Source organism: Crocuta crocuta, unplaced genomic scaffold, assembly GCF_008692635.1.
Source record: "Crocuta crocuta isolate KB4526 unplaced genomic scaffold, BGI_CrCroc_1.0 scaffold299, whole genome shotgun sequence".
In the NCBI taxonomy this organism is placed as follows: Eukaryota; Metazoa; Chordata; class Mammalia; order Carnivora; family Hyaenidae; genus Crocuta; species Crocuta crocuta.
The window spans coordinates 11,326,303-11,351,185 of NW_027532747.1; the positions used below are offsets into that span (position 1 = coordinate 11,326,303).

At 41.1% G+C, this 24,883-nt stretch overlaps 1 protein-coding gene across 3 annotated transcripts in view; it reads left to right on the forward strand.

The window, feature by feature from the left end:
- Positions 1-10,732: 10,732 nt before the first annotated feature.
- NRDE2 (NRDE-2, necessary for RNA interference, domain containing) overlaps positions 10,733-24,883 on the forward strand; it is a 51,692-nt gene continuing 37,541 nt past the window's right edge. For all 3 annotated transcript variants that reach the window (XR_013339261.1, XR_013339262.1, XM_077780842.1), the window contains exon 1: positions 10,733-10,813. Coding sequence is in view for 1 of the 3 variants with exons in the window: in XM_077780842.1 (XP_077636968.1) it covers positions 10,750-10,813 (64 nt within the window). In the remaining 2 variants the exon portion in view is untranslated. The remainder of the gene's footprint in view (positions 10,814-24,883) is intronic.

The following is a 24,883-nucleotide window of genomic DNA, read 5'->3' on the forward strand; positions in this document are numbered from 1 at the left end:
GGGAGAGATACATGAGGATCTCACTTTTATCTACACTGTTTTATTTCTTTCCTGTTGAATAAGGGTTTTTTAGCCTCAGCACAATTGACATTCATGACCAGATAATTCTTTGTTGTGGGGGCTGTCCCTGTGCATTGTAGGATGTTTAACAGCATTATTGACTTTTATCCACTAGATGCCGATAGCAACTCCCCAGTTGTGACAATCAAAAATATTTCCAGATAGTCCAGTTGTTTAAGTGGAGAGAAAAGTTGCCCCTTCTCCCCACCTTGAGAGCCATTGATTTATAACTATAACAATAACAATAATAACAATTAGGCACTAATAGAACAATTTAAGAAAAAGGAAGAAAATGTTACCGTGTGCTAAATTGCAGGTGGGGGTTAGCCCATGATAATTTGTTGTATTATTCAGTATCTTTAAAATCTTCTAGTAGACTAAAAAAAAAAATCTATATCTTTTTATCCTTTTTTAAAAAGATCCAAATCATTTAGCTTGCTGATAACTGAGAGTGATGTTTCCAATAAACTGTTGTCTATCCCACTATAGGCTGGACACACCCCTGTGGAACCGCCCCTGGGGTTGCTGCCTTTTGATCTGTTGCCTCACACACTTATTTTACAGAGATCTCTGGGAATTCATCCTGACTCTTGCTTAGATGTGTTGGCCTAGTTTATTGTTCCTTTCTGATTTCCAGCAATCCACATCACTCCGTTTCCTTTTCTCCCCCGTCCAATCCATTCTTCACACTGCCACGCAGTGGTTTTCCTAAGACACAATTATTTGACATTCCCTTGCTTAAAATCTTTCAAAATAAGTCTCAGGGGTGCCTGGGTGGCTCCATCAGTTGAGCATCTGACTCTTGATTTTAGCTCAGGTCATGATCCCAGGGCCATGGGATCGAGCTCTACATCAGGCTTTGAGCTGAGTGTGGATCCTGGTAAAGATATTCTCTCTCTCTTCTCTGTCCCTCTCCCCGACTCATGTTCCCCCTCTCTCTCTCTCTAAGGAAAAAAAAAATCTTCAAAATAAGGCTAAAATCTCTTAGCATGGTGCAATCCTGCCACGTGATTCCTATGCAAATCACCTGCAGTGAGTACAGACTTACAGGTTAAGGGCACTGTCCCTGATAAGACTGTTCTCACTTTAGATGCCAGCCACAAGTTCGGGGATGCCAGGCTATCTGCACTCCTGACCAACTGAGTACAAGCTCAGGGGATCCCTCAACCACCTAAGGTATGACAATTTGCTACAACAAAGAACTCTCAGGAAAGTGCTATAGCTATGATTATAGTTTTATTATAAAGGGTATAGATTAGGATCAACCAAGTGAAGAACACGTAAATGAGATCTGGGAACATCCTGAGTGTAGGGCTTCTGTGCACTTTCTTCATGGTATCAGGATGCACCACCCTCCCAGCACACTGATGTGTTCATCGAGCAGGAAGTTCATTGGAGAATTGGTATCTCAAGTTTTATTGGGTTTCGTTACATAGACATGATTAATTGCATTATTGGCCATGTGATTGAACTCAATCTCCCGCCCCCCCTCCACTCCCTAGAGGTCAGCTGGCTCAAAGCCCAACCCTTTAATCACACAGTCTTTCCAGCCTGGGTCCCCATCCTAAGTCCTCTAGTTAGCAGAAACTCCTGTGAGCCGGACCTCACTGTGAATAACAAAGAATCTTGGGAAATTCCAAGGGTTTAGAATTTACCTCTGAGGAAGAACCAGAGACAAGGACAAAATGCTTTATTGTATACCACAAGGCATCAGGGCTTGTGAGGACCTGATGCAAGCCTCTCTCACTTCACGGCAGCCACATAGCCCTGGCTGAGGGTTGTCAAACACACCTCGCTGTTTTATAACTTAGATTTCTGCACTCGTTATTTCCTCTGCCTACATTTGTTTTCTCCTTCGCCTTTCCAGTGAACTCCTCCTTCATCAGAAGGAGCACAGAAGCAGCTTTACTTCTGTGGAGTCAGGCAGAGTTAACCCCCACCTCCCCAGCCTCACTATTGTCCTTTGTTCATTTATGGGTTATCTTTGCGCTTACTTCTACAGGCCAGAATTGTTTGTTGAGATGTAGTGTTGGTATGTAATATAGTGACTTTGCTGAATAATGTTTTGTGGAACTTTGCCTTTATTATTTGAAGTTATATTTGTACTTTTATTTATTAAAAAATCTTAAGTTTATTAATTTTGAAAGAGAGAGCATACAAGCAGGGGAGGGGTGGAGAGACAGAGAGAGGGAATCCCAAACAGGCTCTGAGCTGACAGTGCGGAGCCCTATGTGGGGCTCAAGCTCACAAACTGTGAGATCATGACCTGAACTGAAATCAAGAGTCAGATGCTTACCCGACTGAGCCACTCAGGTGCCCCGATATTTGTCTTTTTATTTATTTTATTTTTTAAATGTTTTTTTTAAATGTTTATTTCTGAGAGAGAGAGAGAGAGACAGAGTGTGGGCTGGGGAAGGGGAGAGAGAGAGGGAGACACAGAATCCGAAGCAGGCTCCAGGCTCTGAGCTGTCAGCACGGAGCCTGATGTGGGGCCCAAACTCTCAAACTGCGAGATCATGACCTGAGCCCAAGTCAGCCCCTTAACCAACTGAGCCACCCAGGTGCCCCGATATTTGTCTTTTTAGAAGAAGGTGCCTTCCTTCACTGCCATTTTGCCGCCTCACTCATGCTCCAGCACAGGGCAATTCATCATTACAAACACCTGTCTTGGCTATTGGCTGATCTACCATTTACGATCTGTGGCTCACAGTCCTGTCTGGCCATTCATGTTTTGGAGAACTCATGGATAAAATCAATGAGATGACACAAACGAGATCTGCTAAATATCTAGAAATAGGAATGGTTAAGTATATTGTGATCCCATCCATTGGATGAAATATTATACATCTAATACATGTTTATGACATTTGTAATAAAACACAGAGATGCTCAGGTAGAATATTAGGAGAAAAAGTAGTCATAACTATGATGAGAACATATACCCATAACCTAAGAAACCAGAAAAGCAGAAAAGGAAGAAAGAAAAGCCCTGTGTAGAAATACTCTAAAATAGTATTTGTCTTTGGGTGATGGAAATATGGGTGATTATTCTGCGTTTGCTTCATACTTCCCTGCATTTAAAACGTTTTCTGTATCAAGCATATATTGCATGCTTAAAAAGGAAAGGAGAGGTGCCTGGGTGGCGCTTCACACCAATGAAGTGGTTCAAGCTCTTTTATTTCCTTGCTGGTACCTCTGGTTTCCAAAGGCACATTTTCTTTTTTTTTTTTCTTTTTTCTTTATAGAGACCACCAGAAAGCTCCTTGAGGTTGAATGAGTTGATAGACCTGTTTCTCCAGTGTGCCTGAGTCAGTGAGTGAGGAGTCCTTCCTTCTTAAGATGAAAGGAGTTTGCTCTTACATGTTCTAGGTGGACAAGTTTAAAAGTCCCATTCATCACTGAAATGATTTGGAACCCCTCCAGACTGTAAGGTTATGACCTTGAGTGTGGAAATTGTGTCATGCACTCATTCATTCTGTACGGCTTAGGGCCCTTGGTTGTAAAAGCAAGTCAACTTGAATCTGTTTAACTGAAATGGGGAGTATATTATAAGGATATTAGGTTGTTTCCCAGAATCCAAGCATAGGAATGAGACTCCAGGGTCAACTGGAATGAGCTTCCCCAAGTCTCTGGGACTCCCTTCTCCCACTCACATCTGCTTTCATCTTTCTCTCCTAACAAGCAGGTTTTCTCTGCTCCTCCGCCAGCTCCTGGGCTATTACATCCTGCAGTCCAGATACACAGAGAGGCCAGTTTCTTTCCTCAGCTCTAGTTCCCAAATCCCTGGAAAAGAACTTTGCTTGGCCTGGCTTGGGTCAGACAGAGTTGAGCACTTCCCAACCGAAGCCTTGGCTGAGTTGGGTCACATACCTACCGGGAACACTCAGGTGGGGACAGGACAGCCAGACCACATTGTACTAACATGACCACCTCCCGGATTCAGGAAAGAGGCTGCTAATTAGGCAAAAGCAATAGGAGTCCACCACCCATTCTTTTTCCTATAATATCCTTCTCCAAAAGTAGATGGAAATTATTTAGGCATTATGATGCCAACAAACAAGGACTAAGCACCTACTACTTTGTGTCCAAGTGCCTCCTGGCAGTCTGTTTCTTCATATTGTGCCTCCTATGACATTGTTTAAAGACTGTTTTCTATAACTTTCAGCCTCTACTCATTTTTCATTCTTCATGGCCAGACTGGCCGCCTACTCTGCTGGGATTCAACTGAACAACATCTTTTATCCAACTCCTGCGACTAAACTAAGAGCCCCTTTCCGCAGATCTCTCCCGCACAATTTCCACCACTCTTCCTTCACATATCTTCTCCTCCCAATCTTTCTTCAGGGAAAAGATTCGTTCTTGTCAGTGTCTGGAGGTGATCAAAATCCATGAGGCGATGCAGGCTAAATGAGAACACGCTGGAAAGTAAGATAGATCTAGAACAGCAACACACCCAGCTAGAGGGAGTAATCTCTGCCACAAAGAATAGAAGGAAAAGTGGCTGAATGGTGTATTTTCACCCTTTAGTCAAACTACATACAAAGCCAAATCAGAATTTGAAATCATTTTTGGCTTATTCTAAGAAATCGCTGCCATAGGCACTGGAAATACCCAAAGTCTATAGAGTAAAATAGTAGTAGTAGTAGTAGTGGTAGTAGTAGTAATAATGATAAACAGTTAAATTGAGCTGTTCCCATGCACTCTGGGGTAGAATTTCCTATGTAGAAAAGACTTCTCAAAAATTTACTTTTAGGGGCACATGGGTGGCTCAGTCGGTTGGGCATCCGATTCTTGATCTCATCTCAGGTTAAGATCCCAGGGTCGGGGGCGCCTGGGTGGCTCAGTCTGCTAAGTGTCTGACTTCGGCCTAGGTCATGATCCCATATCCGTGGGTTTGAGCCCCGCGTTGGGCTCTGTGCTGACAGCTAGCTCAGAGCCTGGAGCCTGTCTTCAGATTCTGTGTCTCTCTCTCTGACCTTCCCCTGCTCATGCTGTCTCTATCTCTCTCTCAAAAATAAATTAAAACATTTTTTTTAAAAATTGAAAAAAAAAAGATCCCAGGCTCTCCCCCACAACGTAGGCTCAGGCCCCACATTGGACTCTGTGCTGACAGCATGCAGCCTGCTTTGGATCCAATCTCTCTCTCTCTCTCTGCCCCTCTCCTACTCAGAAACTCTCTTTCTCAAAATAAATAAAATAAACTTAAAAATTTTTACTTTTAGTTCTGTTTCATGATGGAGAGTTTGCAAGCATCCAGCAAACTATGGCCATGGGTCAAATTTACCCACTGCTGATTTTTATGGCTGATGGGTTAAGAATACTTTTTACAAGTGTTGAAAAAAAGAGAATAATATTTTGTGACATATAAAAATTATATGAAATTCAAATTTCAGTGTAGTTGACACAGAGACTCTTATGTCCTGCTATGTCTAATGCATTTACTATGTGACTTTTTTTTAAGAAAAAGGTTGGTGACCCCTGGTTTAAAAGGTGTTTAATTTATCGGAACAATAAATTCAAAACCTTTGGGTGTTTTTAAGCTTTTAAAAAACCAGGTTGTGGTTACACTTCTGTGAAACCACCACCGCCATGATCGAGATATAGAACAAATTCCATCACCCCCAAGAGACTCCGCATCCCTCCTGGGATATTCTAATATCACTCCCCCCTCCCCGCTCTCCCACAACCCTGCACAACCACGGATCTGCTACTGTAGATTCTGTTACTATGTATTAATTTGCATTTCCTAGAAATTTGTATAAATAGAACCATATGGTAAGTAGTCTTGTGTCTGCCTGTTTTTGCACACAGCATACAGATTTTGAGATTGATTCATGTTGTGTGTCTCAGTAATTTGTTCCCTTTTATTCTTATGCTTTTTAGAAAAGTAAACTTTTTGATTTTTAGTTTAAACATTTTGTATTATAGGGGCGCCTGGGTGACTCAGTCGGTTAAGCATCCAACTTCGGCTCAGATCACGATCTCATGGTTCAGGAGTTCGAGCTCCACATCAGGTTCTGTGCTGACAGCTCGGGGCCTGGAACCTACTTCGGATTCTGTGTCTCCCTCTCTCTCTCTGCTCCTCGTCTGCTCACGCCATCTCTCTCGCTCTCTCAAAAATAAAAATAAACATTACATTTTAAAAAATATTTGTATTACAGAACATTTCAACATTTTACCAAAAAAGGCCAAAATCATAGTACATGTTTACATTATTTCAGCAATTATCAACCCAGGGCTAATCTTGTGTTTCAACCATACCTGGCCTCTTAGCTTCCTCCCGTGTTTGAAGCAAATCCTTGGCAACGTACCATTTCACTTGTTAGCCTTCTGGTATGTATATCTAAAAGACACAGACTCTTTTAAAAATATGTAATCGCGGGGCGCCTGGGTGGCGTAGTCGGTTAAGCGTCTGACTTTTGCTTAGGTCATGATCTCGCGGTTCGTGGGTTCGAGCCCCGCGTCGGGCTCTGTGCTGACTGCCAGCTCAGAGCCTGGAGCCTATTTCAGAGTCTGTATCTCCCTCTCTCTGTGACCCTCCCCTGTTCACACTGTCTCTCTCTCTCCTAGAAATAAATTAAAAAATTTTTTAAAAATATGTAATCGCAACACCTTTATCATGCCTTCAATAATACTTCCTTAGTTTTATGAATTATCCAGCCAGTGTTCAAGTTTCCAGCCGCTGGGTTCCTAATGTCATCATTTTGCTCACACGGTTTGCATGAATCCAAGTCCAAATAAGATCTGTGCATTGCTGTTGGTCCATAGGCCTCTCAAGTCTCTTGTAATGTATGCCTCTCTTTTTATTTTAAAGATTTTAAGTAATCTCTACACCCAACGTGGGGCCCAAACCCACAGCCCTGAGATCCAGAGTTACACATTCCCCCTACTGAGCCAGCAAGGAGCCCCTCTTTTTTTTTTTAAAGTTTATTTATTTTGAGAGAGAGAGAGAGAGAAAACAGGTGAGTGGGGGAAGGGCAGAGAGAGGGAGTATTTGAAGCAGCTCTGCACACTGTCAGCACAGAGCCTGATGGGGAGCTCCATCTCCCAAAACTGAGATCATGACCTGAGTGGAAATCAAGAATTGGATGCCTAACCAACTGAGCTACCCAGGTGCCCCAGCCCCCCCCCCTTCTTTTTAAAATACGTATTTATTTAAGTAATCTCTACATCCAATGTGGGGCTTGAACTCATGACCCTAAGATCAAGAATCACACCCTCTTCCAATTAAACCAGCCAGACACCCCTGTATGTCTCTTTTTGACTTGATTTTTTCCCCCTTGTATTTTATTTGTTGTAAGAACCAGGTGGTTTGTTCTATACAGTTTCAGGGGTTTACTGATTGTGTTCCCTGACATAGTAACATTTTCCTGTGTCTTCTTCATTTCCTGAAAACTCACTGTTGACTATAAAGGAATGTTTTTTGCTTGTCTTTTTAATTTTTAAATGTTTATTTATTTTTGAGAGAGAGAGAGAGAGAGAGAGATGACATGCGTGGGGAAGGAGCAGAGAGAGACAGAAACACAGAATCTGAAGCAGGCTCCAGGCTCTGAGCTATCAGCATTGGGTCCGACATGGGGCTTAAACTCATGAACCGCGAGATTACCACCTGAGCCGAAGTTTGTCACTTAACCTACTGAGCCACCCAGGTGCCCCAGGAATAAATGTTCTAATTGAAAAACAATATTCTTAAATGTTCAAGTTCAGCTTACAAATTTTATTTTATTTATAGGTCTAGTAAATTTTAGCAATATTTTTAAGGGGTCTTGAATAATGTTGGTTTCAGTTCATAAGGATAGTTAATTAAACACTGCCCAATGTCATACAGAAGACTTTGGGGGCCTTAAACTGTAGCCACTGTGTCTCGCTGTTGACTTTTGTAACCACAGTGTTGTTCGCACACAGCCATGTCCCTTTGTTTATGTGTTTATCACCTATGGCTGCTTTCCCAATACAAGGGCAGAACTGAATACCTGTGACAGAGACCCTCTGGCCTGCAAAGCCCAAAATATTTACTTTCTGGCCCTTTAGGAAAAAGCTTACTGACTTTTGCTCTGTATTTATATATTTCATATACAATTATAAATTTAATACACTTTCTTTTCTTTTCAGGTATTTCAATTACCTGTCAAATATTAATTTTTATAAAGCTAGGCAATTACACTTACACATATAGTAAACTTTATATTCTCTTTGATGTTCTGAAACTCTGCCTAAACTTCATAAGGTTTCAATTAAAATCAGGGGTTTGTATCAGTTACTCAATTATACACTTTATTTTTATTAATTAATTAATTGTTTTTAGGAATCTCTACATCCACTGTGGGGCTCAAATGGCACAATCCAGCCACCCCTTGATTGTATACTTTGAATTGTTTTTTAGGGGCACCTGGGTGGCTCAGTTGGTTAAGCATCCAACTCTAGATTTCAGCTCAGGTCATGATCTCATGGTTTGTGAGTTCGAGCCCCGTACTGTCAGTGTAGGACCTGCTTGGGATTCGTTCTCTCTCCCTCTTTCTGCCCCTCCCCAGCTTACTCTCTCTCTCTTTCTTTCGAAGTAAACCTAAAAAATATTTAAATTATTTTTTTATTTTTTTCATTAATTAATTTATTTTGAGAGAGAGAGCATGAGCAGGAAAGAGAGGCAGACGAAGAGAGAGAGAGAAAGAGAGAGAGAATCTTACACAGGCTCCATGTTCAGCATGGAGCCTGACTTGGGGCCCATGACTCTGGGATCATGACCTGAGCCAAAATCAAGAGTCAGACGTTCAGCCAACTAATCTACCCAGGCACCCCTTTAAATTGTCTTACAAGGGTGCTCTCTTAAGGCAAATTCTCCTACACGTTTGTAGCACAGAAAATATCTAACATGCCCAGATTCCTTCTGATTACAGAAACATTACTATTATGGTTTGGTTTTCCTAAACCTTTCATATAACTTATTTTTCTGGAATAGAAAGGTATGAAGCACTGGAGAAGACTATTGCCTTTGCAGCTATGCGAAGTTATCAGCCAAGGAGGCAGATGCTGTGCCAACTGATTGAGATCACTTAGAGCCAGAGATTTTGGTAGAATCTGAGTTTTAAAACTGCAGACATACAAAGGCTTACTACCTCTACTATCATACTAAACCCCTTCTTGTAAATACTACATAGAGGTCTTCAAAGCTTGAAGGGTTCTCATTTTGGACTCAAACAAGGATAGCAGCTTTCTCCAGTCCATTCATCCCCTGATTAGATTTGTAACTATTTGGTTTCTAATATATTTTCTATTTAACTCTCGAGATCTTTGAACTCATGGGATCCAAAGAAATATATTTGCATTTATCTATTTTCACCTGCAAATACCAGAGTATGTATCTCTAATATATAAGAACTCTATTTTATCTATGATTTTTTAAAGTAGGCTCTAAGCCCAATGTGAGGAGTCAACTCACAACCCCAAGATCAAGAGTGGCGTGTTCTACCAACTAAGCCAGCCAGGCGCCCCTATGCAAACTTTAAAAAGTAATCTTAATACCATTAGTTCATCTAACCAAATTAACAAGAATAACCTGATGTAATGTAATACTCTATCCACCTCTTATTTCTCCATCTGTCTCAAAAAGATGTTTTACAATGTCCAATCAGAATCATAACAAGGCCATATATTGCATTTGGTTGATACATCTCTAAAGGTGTTTTAATTTATTGTAATCTTCTGTACCCTTAAAGCCATTGATTCGTTGAAGAAACTGGGTTATTTTCTATAATTTCCTATGTTCTGGATTTGGCTGATGCTTCTAGGTGGTATGAACTCCTTAAATTTTCTTTATCTCCTATATTTCTAGTAGTAGGCTTGATTAAATTGATTAAAAAAATTTTTTTTCATCAAGAATTCCTCCCAGGTGGGTGAAAATATTTTCTAACCTTTGAACTTGACAGGACCTCACATTATTTTATATTCCTAGATATTAAAAAAATCTTGTTTAATGTTTATTTATTTTTGAGAGAGACAGAGTGCAAGTGCGGAGGGGCAGAGAGAGGGAGACACAGAATCTGAAGCAGGCTCCAGGCTCTGAGCTCTCAGCACAGAGCGAAAAGCACAGCTCCAGCCCATGAACCATGGGATCCTGACCTGAGCAGAAGTTGGATGCTTAACCAACTGAGCTACCCAGACGCCCCTATTCCTAAAATATTTTAAATGGTAAACTGAATTCTGGATATCTCACATGGCTTTGAGTTGGATTTGCAGTTACAACTCATATAACAGTAACTTTTATCAAGTGCTTTCCACGGGTCAGGTACAATGCCAACTAAGCATCTTACTTATAAGGCTCATTTAATCTTGCGAACATTTTGCAGATGAGGAAACGGAACCTCACAGTTTGATTAATTTAACCCAGTTAGGGATGGAGTGAGTTCAAGGGTCAACTGGAATCCCAGCTCCTATTACTTTCTGCTCTGAATAATTCCACATCCGGTTTCTGCCTCTTCCGGTTCTAACAGAAGCCTTCGAGTATTAAGGCTCCGCCCCATCCCGCCCCGCCCCTCTTCGCCAGCAAGGTCCCGGGTCAAGCCCAAGGGAGTGCGAAGTGGGGGAAAAAAAACCACACTTCCCAGAGTGCACCGCAACCGCGAAGGCCTCACTACCGGCGTCCGCTCGCCGGCGCCATTTCTGTAGAGGGAAACGGTGGTGCGGCCTGTAGTCATGGCGCTGTTCCCAGCCTTTGCAGGCATTAGTGAGGCTTCCCACAGCGGCAGCGCCAGGAAAGGTAAGCAAACAAAAGGGGTGAAGTAGTCACCCGGCGGGATTACAAAGGAGTTTCTGGGTCTTAGGTCTCGGTCCTTGCCTTGGATTTGTTTATCCATTAGTATCCCAGAGTGCTCAGCGGCGCTGCAAAGCCTTCTGGGAAGGGCTCCGGGCCTCGTCCTAGCCTTTGGGTTTGAGTTGCAGAGTAATGGATGGTGAAAAAGAGACCGAGGAGAGACCCTGGAGCTGGGGCTTTAATGTTGTACATGCTCTTGGGCCCCATTCTTGCGCTGAGCCTCAGTTACTTCATGTATAAAAGAGAGATAATGGTACCCTACATTTCAAAGAGATCCTGAATGCAGATGCTGTGTATCTTATTACATCTTTCGTTCTTCCTTTCCCGTTTTACTTATTTCTGAAATGCTTATTGAGTTTATATCTTTTGTCAGACTCAGAGCTAGGAATTAGGACCCAAAGCCTCCTCTAAAGCAAGTTTTTTCCAGCAGGTGCTGGCAGTCAGAGCTGTTTGTTGAGGGTCTCACGCGCGCCAGGTGATGGTATTACGCATTCTTTTTAAGCCTTAAGCATTCCCAGGAAATCTGCGTTATTAACAAGTGAGGCACAGTGAGTTGTAGTCTAAAGTAGTTAATCCTAAATCGTACACTTCTGTGGCAGAGTCCAATTGTGTCTGGCACCTCTTTTATATCCTTTCTAGTTCGTACACTTCTTTTTTGGCAATGGCCCCCATAATTGTGAGTAATTTCTTATATAATTAGTGTAGTCTTTGGCTAGCCTTTGCTAGACCGTAACCTCCATGGGGTCAGAGACAGTGTCTATACATGGTAGCATACCTAGCCCCTAGGTGTGGGAGGTATTCAATAAATGTTTGCTGAATATACAGACCAATAATATTTCACAAAGTAACAGAAAAGGTAAGATATTATAGTGGCACAGGTGAGCTACAGAAACACTGACTTCTGATGGGAATTTCAAAGAAGGCTTTATATAGGAACTAACTTTTGTGAGGGGTCTTCCAGAGGGTATGATTTGAATAAATGGAGATAGTGGAAGGGCACTCCAGGGCCTTCAAAAACATGCAGGACGGAAATCGTGTGACCTGTGCAGAAAACTGCAGAGTCCAGTTTGGAAATACAGAGGGCATGAAGAGGAGCCTTGGGGAAAACGACTGGGACAGGTAGTGAGGAAGGGTAGTTACTTCAGTAACTGTCAAGGGTTTATCCTTTATTTGGAGAAGGTGAAATCGAAAGTTTAAAGGGGAGTGTCGCTCTTGTCATTTAAGATATTTATCAAACGTCTTCTGTTCAACATCAGGATAATGTTTGTAAAAGCTTTTTATGAAGCATTATAGTAAAAAAATTTAAACATCACTTAATGAAATTAACTATAATTCTTTAATGTCATCTCATTTTCTAGTCTGTTCAGATTTCCCGACTTGTCTCAAAAATGGCCTTTTAATGTTGGTTCAAGTCAGGATCCAAAAAAGATACAACATTGTATTTTGTGGACATATCTCTTAAGTCTCATTTTAATATAAAAGTGTCTCCTTCTCCTCCATTTTCCGTTGTGATTTGTTGAGGAAACTGAGTCATCTGCTCTATAGATGTTTTTCCAGCACATCCTCCTGGTGTTATTTGTTTATTTATTTATTTTTTATTTATTTTTAATTTTTTTTAATGTTTTATTTATTTCTAGGAGAGAGACAGAGAGAGAGACAGCGCGAGCAGGGGAGGGTCAGAGAGAGAGGGAGTCACAGACTGAAACAGGCTCCAGGCTCTGAGCTGGCAGTCAGCACAGAGCCCGACGCGGGGCTCGAACCCACGAACCGCGAGATCATGACCTAAGCGAAAGTCGGACGCTTAACCGACTAAGCCATTGAGGCGTCCCCTCCTGGTGTTATTTAGAATGCTTCTCTATCCCAGTATTTCCTGTGAGCTGGCAGTTAGCTCTAGAGAATTAATTAGATTCAGGTATAATTTTTTAATTGAAAATAACTCGTTGGGATATTTGCTGTTGACTGAAGTCAGGATGATGTGCCGTCTAGTTTTCTCTTCTTGCAGTAATGTGAAGATTGATCAGTGATTTCATATACAGTCCCGACTCATCCATTACAAAGCTGCCCATTAGTCTTTCACCCAATGATTTTTGCAGCCATTTATGATTATTGCTTAGGTCCATTATTTCACTGGGGTTACAAAATGGTTATTTTCTAATTTGGCATTCCTCCTATATTAGTGACAGTTATTCTTTAAACTTTCTATCAACACTATGGGGATACCCTGAAATATAGTTCAGGCAGGAAAGACAATGCTTGATTTATTCTTTTTGTCAATTTTCAGAAAATGAGTTGGGGTGTTTGCAGTTTTTAGAGGTGTTTCTTTTTTCCCCTGTTTTCATTATGAACTATTAAATTTTTAATATTTATATTTCAATCCATTGCAGACATTATTTTTCTAATGCTCCCATCATCCCATCTGCAGCTAATGGGAGTCTAACGAATTAAGTTGGTGTGTTGTTTTGACATGACCCAGATGTCTTTAATTGCTTTCTTGCTTTCTGGTCTGACGGATGCCCAGAGCTCATCACGTACATGTTCCATGATGGCCTGGAATTGGCTGCTTCTCTAAAAACCATTATTTCTTTTAGTGGAAAATGGTATGGGGAGGTTAAGACCACAAATTGGTGTTTGGAATACTAGTTGAACTGGGTTGCCATTATTTCTAGACATTTTGAGTGGCCAAAATCAGAGAAAAATACATCATGAATTCACATTGATATTTCTGGGCTAAATTGAAGATTTTGAGATTTTTACTTAATTTCTTTTTATTATATAATATGTAATATATGTATAAATTTATAATTTAATATTTCTATTTCTTCTTATGCTGAAAATCTTAGTTCCTAATGGCATTAGTACAATTATGTGTATGTTAAAAATAAGTAGTATTATGATTAATACTAAATAGTTAAGGGCGCCTGGATGGCTCAGTAGATTGAGTGTCCAGCTCTTGATTTTGGCTCAGATCGTGATCTCTGGTTCGTGGGTTTGAGCCCCACATCGGCTCCGTGCTGATGGTGCAGAGCCTGCTTGGGATTATCCCCTCTTCCTGTCTCTCCACCCCTTCCTCATGCACACACTCTCTCTCCCTCTCTCAAGATAAATAAGCTTAAAAATAGTTTAATATTTCTTTGTGATTCCTTTTGTCCATAGAACCTATCCTGCAGCAGGTGTGGGTCAAATTATTGTGTTTTAAGACCACTTGAAAAACTCCTCTGTTTTTATCAACAGTTTGATACACAGTTAGGTATATTTTTATTTCTAGGGATTGCTTTTTCTTCTTTTTGAATTGATCCTCTTTTATAGTGTTGTGAAACATTTACATGGTTCTAAGGTTGAAAATGTAAACCAGATCTATTCAGAGAAATAAAGGCTTTCATCTCTGTTCTCCCAGCCTGTTACTTTCCTTACTTTGTGGGTTAGAATCTTAATTAGTCAATGATATCCTTCTGTTTTTTTCTCTCTTAATATGAGTAACTACACTTCCTTCTCTTTCTTAAATGCATACTGTTCTGCATTGTAGCTTGAATCCCAGGGATCACTGTATAGCATACTATGAGATCTTCCACATTTCTTTTGACTGATACACAGAAGATCATCATGTGATGTCACATAGTTTATTCAAGCAATCTTCTATTAAAGACATTTAGACTGTTTCTGGTCTTCTGTTATAAATAGAAACACTACTTTTTTTTGACACTTGGTGTTACATTAGTTTCAGGTGTACAACATAGTGATTCAGTAACTCCTTACCTTATGCTGTGCTACCAGCTCTACTCCATACCTTATGCTGTGCACTAGCTACTGCAAATGTAGCTACCGTCTGTCACAGTGCAACACTGTTACAATACCATTGTCTATATTCTCTATGCTGTGCCTTTTCTTGCTGTGATTTATTCATTCCATAACTGTAAGCCTGTATCTCTTACTCCCCTTTGCCCATTTTGCCTATCCCACCATCCCCCAGCCCCTTTGGCAACCTTCAGATCTTTGTGTTTAGAAGTCTGATTTCGCTTTTTGTTTATTCATTTGTTTGGTAGATTCTACATAGAAGTGAAATCATGTGGTATTTTTGTTTCTGTAACTTCACTTAGCATAATACTGCTTTAGGTCCATTTATTTTGTCCCAAATGGCAAGATCTCATCTTTTCTTTTTTTATGGCTGAGTAATATTCCATTTTATTTCTATTTCTACATATCTCTTATATTTTTTACTCATCTCCATTCATCTATTGGTGGACACTTGGGCTGCTTCCTTATCTTGGCTATTGTAAATAATGCTGCAGTAGACATAAGGGTACAATATATCGTTTCAATTTTTTGGGGGTAAATACCTAATAGTGGGCTTATTGGATCATATGGTATTTCTGTTCCATAGCGGTTATACCAATTTGCATCCCCGCCCAACAGTGCACAAGCGTTCCTTTTTCTCCACGTCCTCACCAACACTTGTTATTTCTTGTCTTTTTAAATTTTTAAGAAAGATTTTTTTAAAAGTAATCTCTGCACCCAATGTGGGGCTCGAACTTAGAACCCTGAGATCAAGAGTCATATGCTTCACTGACTGAGTCAGCCAGGCACTATTTGNATTCTGACAGGTGTGATACCTCATTGGAGTTTTGATTTGCATTTCTCTGATGATAAGTGATGTTGAGCATGTTTTCATGTGTCAGTTGGCCATCAGGATGTCTTCTTTGGGAAGGTGTCTAGTCAGGTCCTTGCCCAATTTTGGTACATTTTGGCATATACTGTAAAATGTTATAAAAATGTAAGATAATAGTAGTGAATGCAGAGTTTCAATTAAAAACAAAAACAAGGGGCGCCTGGGTGGCTCAGTCAGTTAAGTGTCCAGCTTCAGCTCAGGTCATGATCTCATGTTTCCTGGGTTTGAGCCCCGCATTGGGCTCTGTGCTGACAGCTCAGAGCCTGGAGCCTGTCTTCAGATTCTGTATCTCCCTCTCTCTCTGACACTTCCCTGATCACACTGTCTCTATCTCTTTCTCAAAAATAAATAAAACATTAAAAATTAAAAACACAAGAACAACCCTAAACTGCTGGGCAGGAAGGACCGGCAGTACCCATGCGAGTCACAGAAGCTGTGTGCTTCACTCTGGAGACAGGATTAGCACAGGCCTTAGGTGACCATCATATCCAGTAAGAGGTGTGAGCAGCTAAATTCAGCAACGGTCATTCTTTCAACGCACAGGTATGTCGTAGTGCTTCCATCACACTCGGGGCAGCAGAGAGCCTCCAGTGTCCGGTCCCTCCCGTTCTCAAGCTGTCCTTCCTGTACCGTCAGATTAGGATTTGATACCCTAAAACATTGTTGCTCAGGAGTTGAACATTTGGACAGAGTTGGGAAGGAGACATGGCATATCAGCTCATTTAATCAGAACATATGAAGCAGATGTATTATCCATTTTTGGGAAAACAGCTAAATTCCTTCTCCCTCAAACCTGCTCTTTCTTCCTGGGTCCACGTATTAGAAAATGGCACCACCCTTCCCCAAAGCCAAAACTTAGACACATACTTTGACTTCTCCCCTCGCCTCCAATCAGTTCTTCATCCCATCCTTCCAAATAACTCTTTGCCCACCTCTGGAAGGTGGTACCTCTTAATCCCTTCCACCTATTTTGCCCATCCTTCGACCCACTTCCCCTCTGGCAACCATCCGTTCTCTGTATTAATAGGTCTGATTTTGTTTTGTTTGTTCATTTGTTTTTTAGATTCCGTATGTAAATGAAATTGTGGTATTTGTCTTTCTCTGACTTCATTTAGCGTAATACCTTATGGGTTCATCCATGTTGTTGCACATTTCAAGATCTCATTCTTTATGGTTTAGTAATATATGTGTGTATGCATGTGTGTGCGCGCGTGCATGAGTGTGCATATATAAACACATCACATCTTTATCCATTCACCTTTTGATGGACATTTAAGTGCTTTCATATCTCGGCCATTGTATATGATGCTGCCCTGAATATAGAGTTGCATATATCTTTTCGCATTAGTGTTTTCATTTTCTTAGGATAAATACCTACAAGTGGAATTGCTGGATCCTATGGTATTTATAGTTTTAATTTTTTTAACTTTATTTAAGTAATCTCTGTACCCAACATGGGGCTTGAACTCATGACCCCGAGATCAGAAGTCACATGTTCTTCCAACTGAGCCCGGCAGGTGGTCCTAGATTTTTAATTTTTTTTTTTTTTTTTACAAATAGTTTATTGTCAAATTNTTTGAGAAACCTCCATACTCTTTTCCAGAGTGGTTGGACCAGGTTACATTCGTATCAACGTTGCACGTTGCTGTTTCCCCTTCACATCCTAACCCAACACATTTCTTGTCTTTTTGATGTTAGCCATTCTGATAGGTGTGTGTTGATCTCACACTGTGGTTTTGATTGCATTTCCCCGATGATGAGTGATGGTGAGCATCTTCCATGCGTCTGTTGGCCATCCGCATGTCTTTGGTAAAATGTCTGTTTAGGTCCTCTGCCCATTTTTTAACTGATTGTTGTATGGCTATTGATTGAGTTGCACGTGTTCTTTATATATTTTGGATTAAAATTTTTTTAATGTTTATTTTTGAAACAGAGACACACTGCAGGCAGCGGAGGGGTAGAGAGAGAGGGAGACACAGAATCCGAAGCAGGCTCCAGGCTCCAAGCTGTGAGCACAGAGCCCAACGTATGGCTCAAACCCACAAACCACGATATCATGACCTGAGCCGAAGTCGGAGGCTTAATTGACTGGGCCACCCAGGCACCTCTGTATATTTGGGATTTTAACACCTTATTAAATATGTCATTTGCAAATATTTTCTCCCATTCAGTAGGTTGCCTTTTTGGTTCTGTGATGGTTTCCTTTGCTGTGCAAAACGCTTTTAGTTTGCTGTAGTACCAATTATTTATTTTTGCTTGTGCTGCCCATGTCTGACAAGACAGAGCCAAAAAAACACTGGCAAGGCTGATATCCAAGAGTTTACTACCTATGTTTTCTTTTAAGAATTTTATGGTTTCAGCTCTTATATTTAGTTCTTTAATCCATTTTGAATTTATTTTTGTGTATGGTGTAAGACAGTGGTCCTGTTTCATTCTTTTGCATGTAGCTGTCCAGTTTTCCCAGCACCATTTATTGAAGAGACTATCTTTTCTCCATTGTGTATTCTCGGCTCCTTTGTTGTAGATTAAATGACCGTATAAATGTAGATTTATATCTGGGCTCTCTATTCTGTTTCTACGTGTCTGTTTTTGTGCCAGTATTATGGTTTTGGTTATTATAGCTTTCAAGTATAGTTTGAAACCTGGGAGTGTGATACTTCCATCTTTGTATTGTCTTTCCCAGGATTGCTTTGGCTATTTGGGGGCTTTTGTGGCTCCATACAAAGTTGAGGGTTATTTTGTTCTAGTTATATATGAAGAATGCCATTGGTATTTTGATAGGCATTGCACTGAATCTGTGGATTGCTTTGGGTAGTGTGGGCATTTTAACAATATTCTTCTAGTACCTGAGGATGGAATAGTTTTTAAACCATTTGTGGCATCTTCAGTTTCTTTCATCAACGTATGACAGTTTTTGGAGTGCGGGTCCTTCACTTTCTTGGTTAAATTATTTTTAGGTGTCTTATTCTTACACAATTGTAGATGGGATTGTTTTCTTAATTCCTCTTTCTGATAGTTTGCTGTTAGTGTATAGAAACATTACATTTCTGTATATTAGTTTAGTATCCTGCAACTTTACTGAATTCATTTCTTCTAAAAGTTTTTCTTTTTTTTTTTTTTTTGCTGGGGTCATTAGAGTTTTCTATATATAGTATGTCTTCTTCAAAGAGTGACAATTTACTTCTTTCTTACTAATCTGGATGCATTTTATTTCTTGTCTGACTGCTGTGGCTACAGTTTATAGTGCTATGTTGAATAAAAGTGGCAAGAGTGGACCTCCTTGGCCTATTCCTGATCTTAGAGGGTTTAAGGGCATTCACCTTTTCATTGAGTATAGTGCTAGCTTGGGTTTGTCATAGATGGCTTTTATTATGCTGAGGTTTATTCCCTTTATACCCACTTTGCTGTGAGTTTTTATCATGAATGGATGTTGAACTTTGTCAGATGCTTTTTCTGCATTTATTGAGGTGGTATGATTTTTATCCTTTGTTTTGTTAAGGTATATCCTGTTGACTGATTTGCGGATTAGAATAAATCCCACCTGGTCATGGTGTTGAACCCTTTTAATGTATTCTTGAATTCAGTTTGCTAATGTTTTGTTGAGCTTGTTAACTTTTTTTTTTAATGTTCATTTATTTACTTAGAGAGCATGTGTGTGTGCTCATGCACATGCAGGGGAGGGGCAGAGAGAGAGAGAGGAAGGGAGCGAGGGAGAGAATCCCAAGCAGGCTCCATGTTGCCAGTGCAGAGCCCAATGTGGGGCTCAGTCCCATGAACCGTGAGATCATGACCTGAGCTGAAATCAAGAGTTGGATTCTTAATCGACTGAGCCCCCCAGGCACCCCAAGCCAGTTAATCTTAAACTCATTAGCTTACTTCTGTTCTCACTGTCACTGCCTAACTTGTGCCATCATCAGCCCCTGGGTTGACAGCAGCCTCCTAAATAGTTTCTCCATCTTTTTTTTAAAATTATTTTTCATTGTAAATGTTTATTTCTGAGAGAGAGAGACAGCGTGAGCAGGGGAGGGTCAGAGAGAGAGGCAGATACAGACTCTGAAACAGAGTCCAGGGTCTGAGCTGGCTGTCAGCACAGAGCCGGACGCAGGGCTCAAATCCACAAACCATGAGATCATGACCTGAGCCGAAGTTGGATGCTTAACCGACTGAGCCACCCAGGTGCCCCAGTTTCTCCATCTTTAGCCCTGCTTTTACTCGCTGAGCCACTCTCCAAACTGTAAGCAGAATGTTAAAATGTACTTACTTTAAAACACCATGTGCCATTCACTGTTGTAGATGCTTTACAAATATTAACTCATTGGATCATAACCCTGTGAGGTTGGTACTATTATCTGTATTTCTAAGGAGGAGGAAACGGGATCACAGAGCCAGTAAGTAACTTGTCTGTGATCACATGGCTGGTAAGAACCAGGACCTGAGCTCAGGAATCTAGCTTCAAAGCCTTTGCTCTTTTTTCTTAATTAACTTAATTTATTTTTTTATTTTTGAGAGAGAGAGAAAGCGGAAGCGGGGCAGGGGCAGAGAGATAGGGGTACAGAGGATCTGAAGTGGGCTCTTCACTGACAGCAGTGAGCCCAATCGGGGCTCGAACTTGTGAACTGTGAGATCAAGGCCTGAGCCACCCAGGTACCTCCAGAACATGTGCTCTTAAGTACTACTCTTGGCTGCTGATCTTTCGGATCCTAGCTCTGATGGTGTCACTCTTGTCTGGAGCTCTCCGGTGTCTGTCCGTTGCTGTTAGAGTAAACCCAAACTCTGACATCTTGTGAAGGCCTCTAACTTCTCCAGGTTCCTTTTGCCCCCGCTTGCTGTCCCTCTCAGTGGACCAGACATAACCGCTTCCTGCTGTTTCCGAGAGCCCTGCATTTGCACTTTCAGGCCTTTGTAGTGGCCATGTCCTCTGCCCAGACTCTCCCTAGGGCAGCAGATTAGCCTCTTTCAGGTCTTAACTGAGATGCTCTCCCAGGCGGCTTTCTCTGACCCACACCTGGTTGGGATCATGTGCTCTTCTTATACCTCGTGTGTTTTCTTTATCTTGACATTTGTCACGTTGTGTGTAAGTGACTGCCAGTGTGTCAGTACCCTGAGAGTCAGGTTGGGTTTGTCTTGTTTGCCTCATGTTCCTACCTCCTGGGGAAAAACAAAAAACAAAAACAACATGCTGAATGAAAGAAGAGACTTAGAGATTAAGTGTTTGGTTAAGAGTTGCCCAACGAATAAACAGTAAAGCCAGTATTTGAACATAGGTCCTTCTGACTCAAAAACTTGTGTTATAAGCCATATTGTGATATTAGAATGTTGGGGTTTGAGTTGTTTAAACATTACTCTTGGGATCCCTGGGTCTCTTCAGATTGTAGGTTAACTCTGTAGAGGGGCTGACTTTGGGTAGGCTCTCTCTGTGATCACCTTAAACACAGTGCTTAACCATGTTTGCTGGTGCTTTCTGAACAAGTGTTTCTGCCCTCAATGTCCTTGTCAGAAAATAAGGGTTTCAATCCAAATGAAGAGCTTGGCTCACTCTTACTAAAGGAACAATCCCCTTCCCTAATATATATGTTCGTTTATTATACTCAACCTTAGAAACATCTTTTGAATGATTCCTGGAAGAGTGGTGCTCACCTGCGTGCACTTAAACCAGTAAATCAACTTAAACCGGAAATCAGTGCTATTTTGCTACAGTAGAATGGGAGGGGGTGAACTTGGATATTTCATTCCATTGTGATTCAAAACATTTTTTTAAAAATTTAAATCTAAATTGTGGCGATTTCTTTATCCCTCTCTCCAGTGGAATTGAATTAAAGCATTTTCACTAGTGATGGAGAAATAGCATTATATAATAAACCTATGATAAAAAGCATTTCAACTTAGTGCTGATTCATTATATAATTTTCCGTAAAATTATGCATGCTGTGGTTCTTCTAGATGCCTGCGTTGTTGTTTTTTTGTTTTTTTTTTTAAGTTTATTTGTTTATTTTGAGGGAGAGAGTGTGTGTGTTTGAACAGGGAAGGGTCACAGAGAGGGAGAGAGAGAGAATCCCAAGCAGGCTCTGCACTGTCACCGCAGAGCTGGACGCAGGGCTCAAACTCATGAACCGTGAGATCATGACCTGAGCTGAAATCAAGAGTCAGATGCTTTACCAACTGAGCCAGCCGCGCTCTAAAGCCCTAAGTGGTTTTCTGTCTAATGTTTCTACCCTTCCTTTCTTAGATGTGTGTGTGTGTGTGTGTGTGTGTCTAGCAGAGTCCTAATTTCCTGGCGGCTTCTGCCTGTGCTTATTTACTAACCTGCGGGGACAAAAGGTTTGTCATCCAGTCAGCTCCTCCATTTAAACCCAAGCATGTCGTATCCTGCTCAACCTGTCCGTAATATGTTATGTCCTGCATGGTGTTGACACAGTTATCTAAATACATATTTGATTTCTATCAAAGGAACTTGTAAATTGTGTGAGGATGTAAGTAAACATAGAAAAAGGCTGCATTCTGATTAAGAAAGCATTGTTTAATCTCAGGTAACTTTCTCCAGGATTCCCTGTAACCAAAATTTAATCTAACAATCCACATGTATTATGTGAACAGTGAAGGTTATGATTAAGTATAAATACCATATGAGCAGGGAGACCTGGCTTGCCTTAGTTGCACTGTACCCCCAGGCCTAGGACTGTGCCTGGGCACATAGTGGGTATTCAGCACTTCATTCTTTAATGATTCAGTCTCCATTGCAGTGAAGACTGGAAGAATTAAAACAGTTGCACTGTATACGTACATAATGGCATGTTTTTGATGAATTCAGTTTCCTTCAGTTCAGTAAATTAGGTGCTGGGGATACAAAGATAGGAAGATACAGTTCAGATCCTCACTCATTCTATTTCTTCAACAAATATTTATTGATCCCAGTTACTTTGTGCCAAGGCACTGCGCCAGGGCTTGAGAATACAGGAGGAGCCATGACCTCTGCCGTCATGTTGCGTTTAGTTTGGAAAGGAAGGGACAGGAGGAGGGTGAGTGAGCTGAAAACTCGGATGCAAGAGTTCTAACCCCATTGCTGTATTTGTTTGGCTGGCAAAATATTTTTGTCCTTTTTTTCCATTCCCACTCCCTGTAGTATCACAGTCATCATTACTAATCTGGTCTTTATAAAGATTGTTTTTAGACAACCTTTTTTTTTCCTTTTAATGTTTGTTTATTTTTGAGCGAGAGAGTGGGAGGAGGAGCAGAGAGAAAGAGAGGGACAGAGGATTCGAAGTGGGCTCAGTGCTGACAGCAGAGAGCGCGATGCAGGGCTCCAACTCAGAACCATGAGATCATGACCTGAACCGAAGTCAGGTGCTTAACTGACTGAGCCACCCAGGTGGCCCTGGTCCCTGGAAGGATTGGAGCTGTGGACCTTAGAATGAAGTGGGAAGATGGCCACGCGGATAATGAGGTCACAGTATGACAATTGCCGCCGTAGCCCCATGTGCCAGTGGCAAGGAGACTTCAGGAAGCCAGCTCCTTAGTTGAAGAAGTGAAGAGTTGCACCATGGTGTGTGGGAGAGAACTGGGAAGAGTGCAGGTCACAGGATTGGGCTTCTTTGGACCTCCCGCTGTGCTGTCCATGAGGGAGTGTGTCCAGGCTGTGCTCCAGAGCGCCTCCCAGACCCGCTCCTCCCTCTCAACCCCCAGGAGCATCCCTGCTTCTGCTTCTCTGCAGGTTGGGCTTCTCTGAAAGATTTTGTTTGAGCGGTGGTTTCTTTAGCTAAAAAAAAGCTTTAAAATCCCTGAACTAGATTACCTCCAAAATCCTGGCATGCAAACATCCAGTGATTGCTTCTAGTACTGCATGCCTGGCCACTGCTAATGTGCTCAGGGAAATAAGAAAGGCAGCAGCAGAAACTTCTTGTCGGGTAGAAATGCCATTTGCCCTACAAAAGGTCATTTGATTGAGATGAGGGTCACAGAGAAGGTCAGGTATGATTTGGGTTAGAACCCCAAGAGTTCTGTAAACGCTATTTGTTTCCACAATGGTCTCACTTGGCAAAGCCTTAATTGCTTCCTTAAAAACCCTTTTTTTTTGTTTTTGGAGGATTTCTGAAGGGCTTCAGAGAGTCCCACACTTTATGTTATCTGGACCTCTGTGTTTCTTTCTTTACATTTCCTCCACGCTGCCCGCACTGTGTAGGATATGTATGTAAAATATGTAATATGTATATTTATGTAAAGTATATTTATGTAAATATATGTTGAGGGCATCTTTCCTTGCGTATTGCTTGTTCCATCTTTTCTCACTCTTCCTTTGTTTATGACACAACCCGGGTGTTCTGGCAATACTCATGATCTCAGGGAGCTGCAGGAACTTTTCACATACCGCTTGCCAGGGATCAGGCCCAGCCCACAGAAGGAGAAGGAAACAGTAGGAGAGAGACTGTATGGATGGCTATTTAGCCCTCAGTGGGTATAACCTTGCAAATCACTTCATTCCTTTGAGCCTTAGTTTCCTCGTATACAATAGAGATCATAATACCTCCCAGAGATGATTGTTTTGATGCTTAAAGGGTATAATAAGAATATAAAGTGTTTTACCTGGTGTTTAGCCTACAGTAGACACTTAATGAGTTAGAATCCCTCTCTTCTTTTTGTTTTAATGTCCCTTTCCTCCTTGGGAATTTGTCTCCCTCCCTCCCTCTCTCTCCACTTTCCCACAGCTATTTATCAAACTCCTCCTGACGTTATGCGAGGCATTGCTCATGGTGCCATGGATACAGCCGTGAAGTAAAACAATGTACCTGTTGTCACGGGGCACACATTCTGTTACTTCCTCCTCACTGATGTGCAGTAACCATCCGGGACTAGAGTAGAGAGTATGTAAAGCACTCTTCCAACCCAATGCTAAAAAGACAACCCAGTTAAAAAGTGGGCAAAGTATTTGGCTATTTCTGTTCAAATATGAACAGCCAATAAATACATGAAAAGATGCTTAACATCATTAGTCACCAGAGAAATAGAAACCAGAAGCACAGTGAGAAAAGACATCACACCCAGTAGGATAACTATAATCTAAAACACAGATGGTAACAAGTTGCTAAGGATTTGGAGAAATTGAATCCTTCTACATTGTTAATGGGAATGTCAACTGGTACAGCCAATTTGGAAAACAGTCTGGCATTTCCTTAAAATGTTAAGCATGAGTTACCACATGACCCGACAATTCTGGATATCTAGCCAAGAGAAATGAAGACATACATCCATATAAAAACTTGTATATGAATTTTCATAGCAGCATTGTTCCTAATAACCAAGAAATGGAAACAACAACCCAACCCAAGTGTCCATTAGCTGATGAATGGACAAAATGTGGT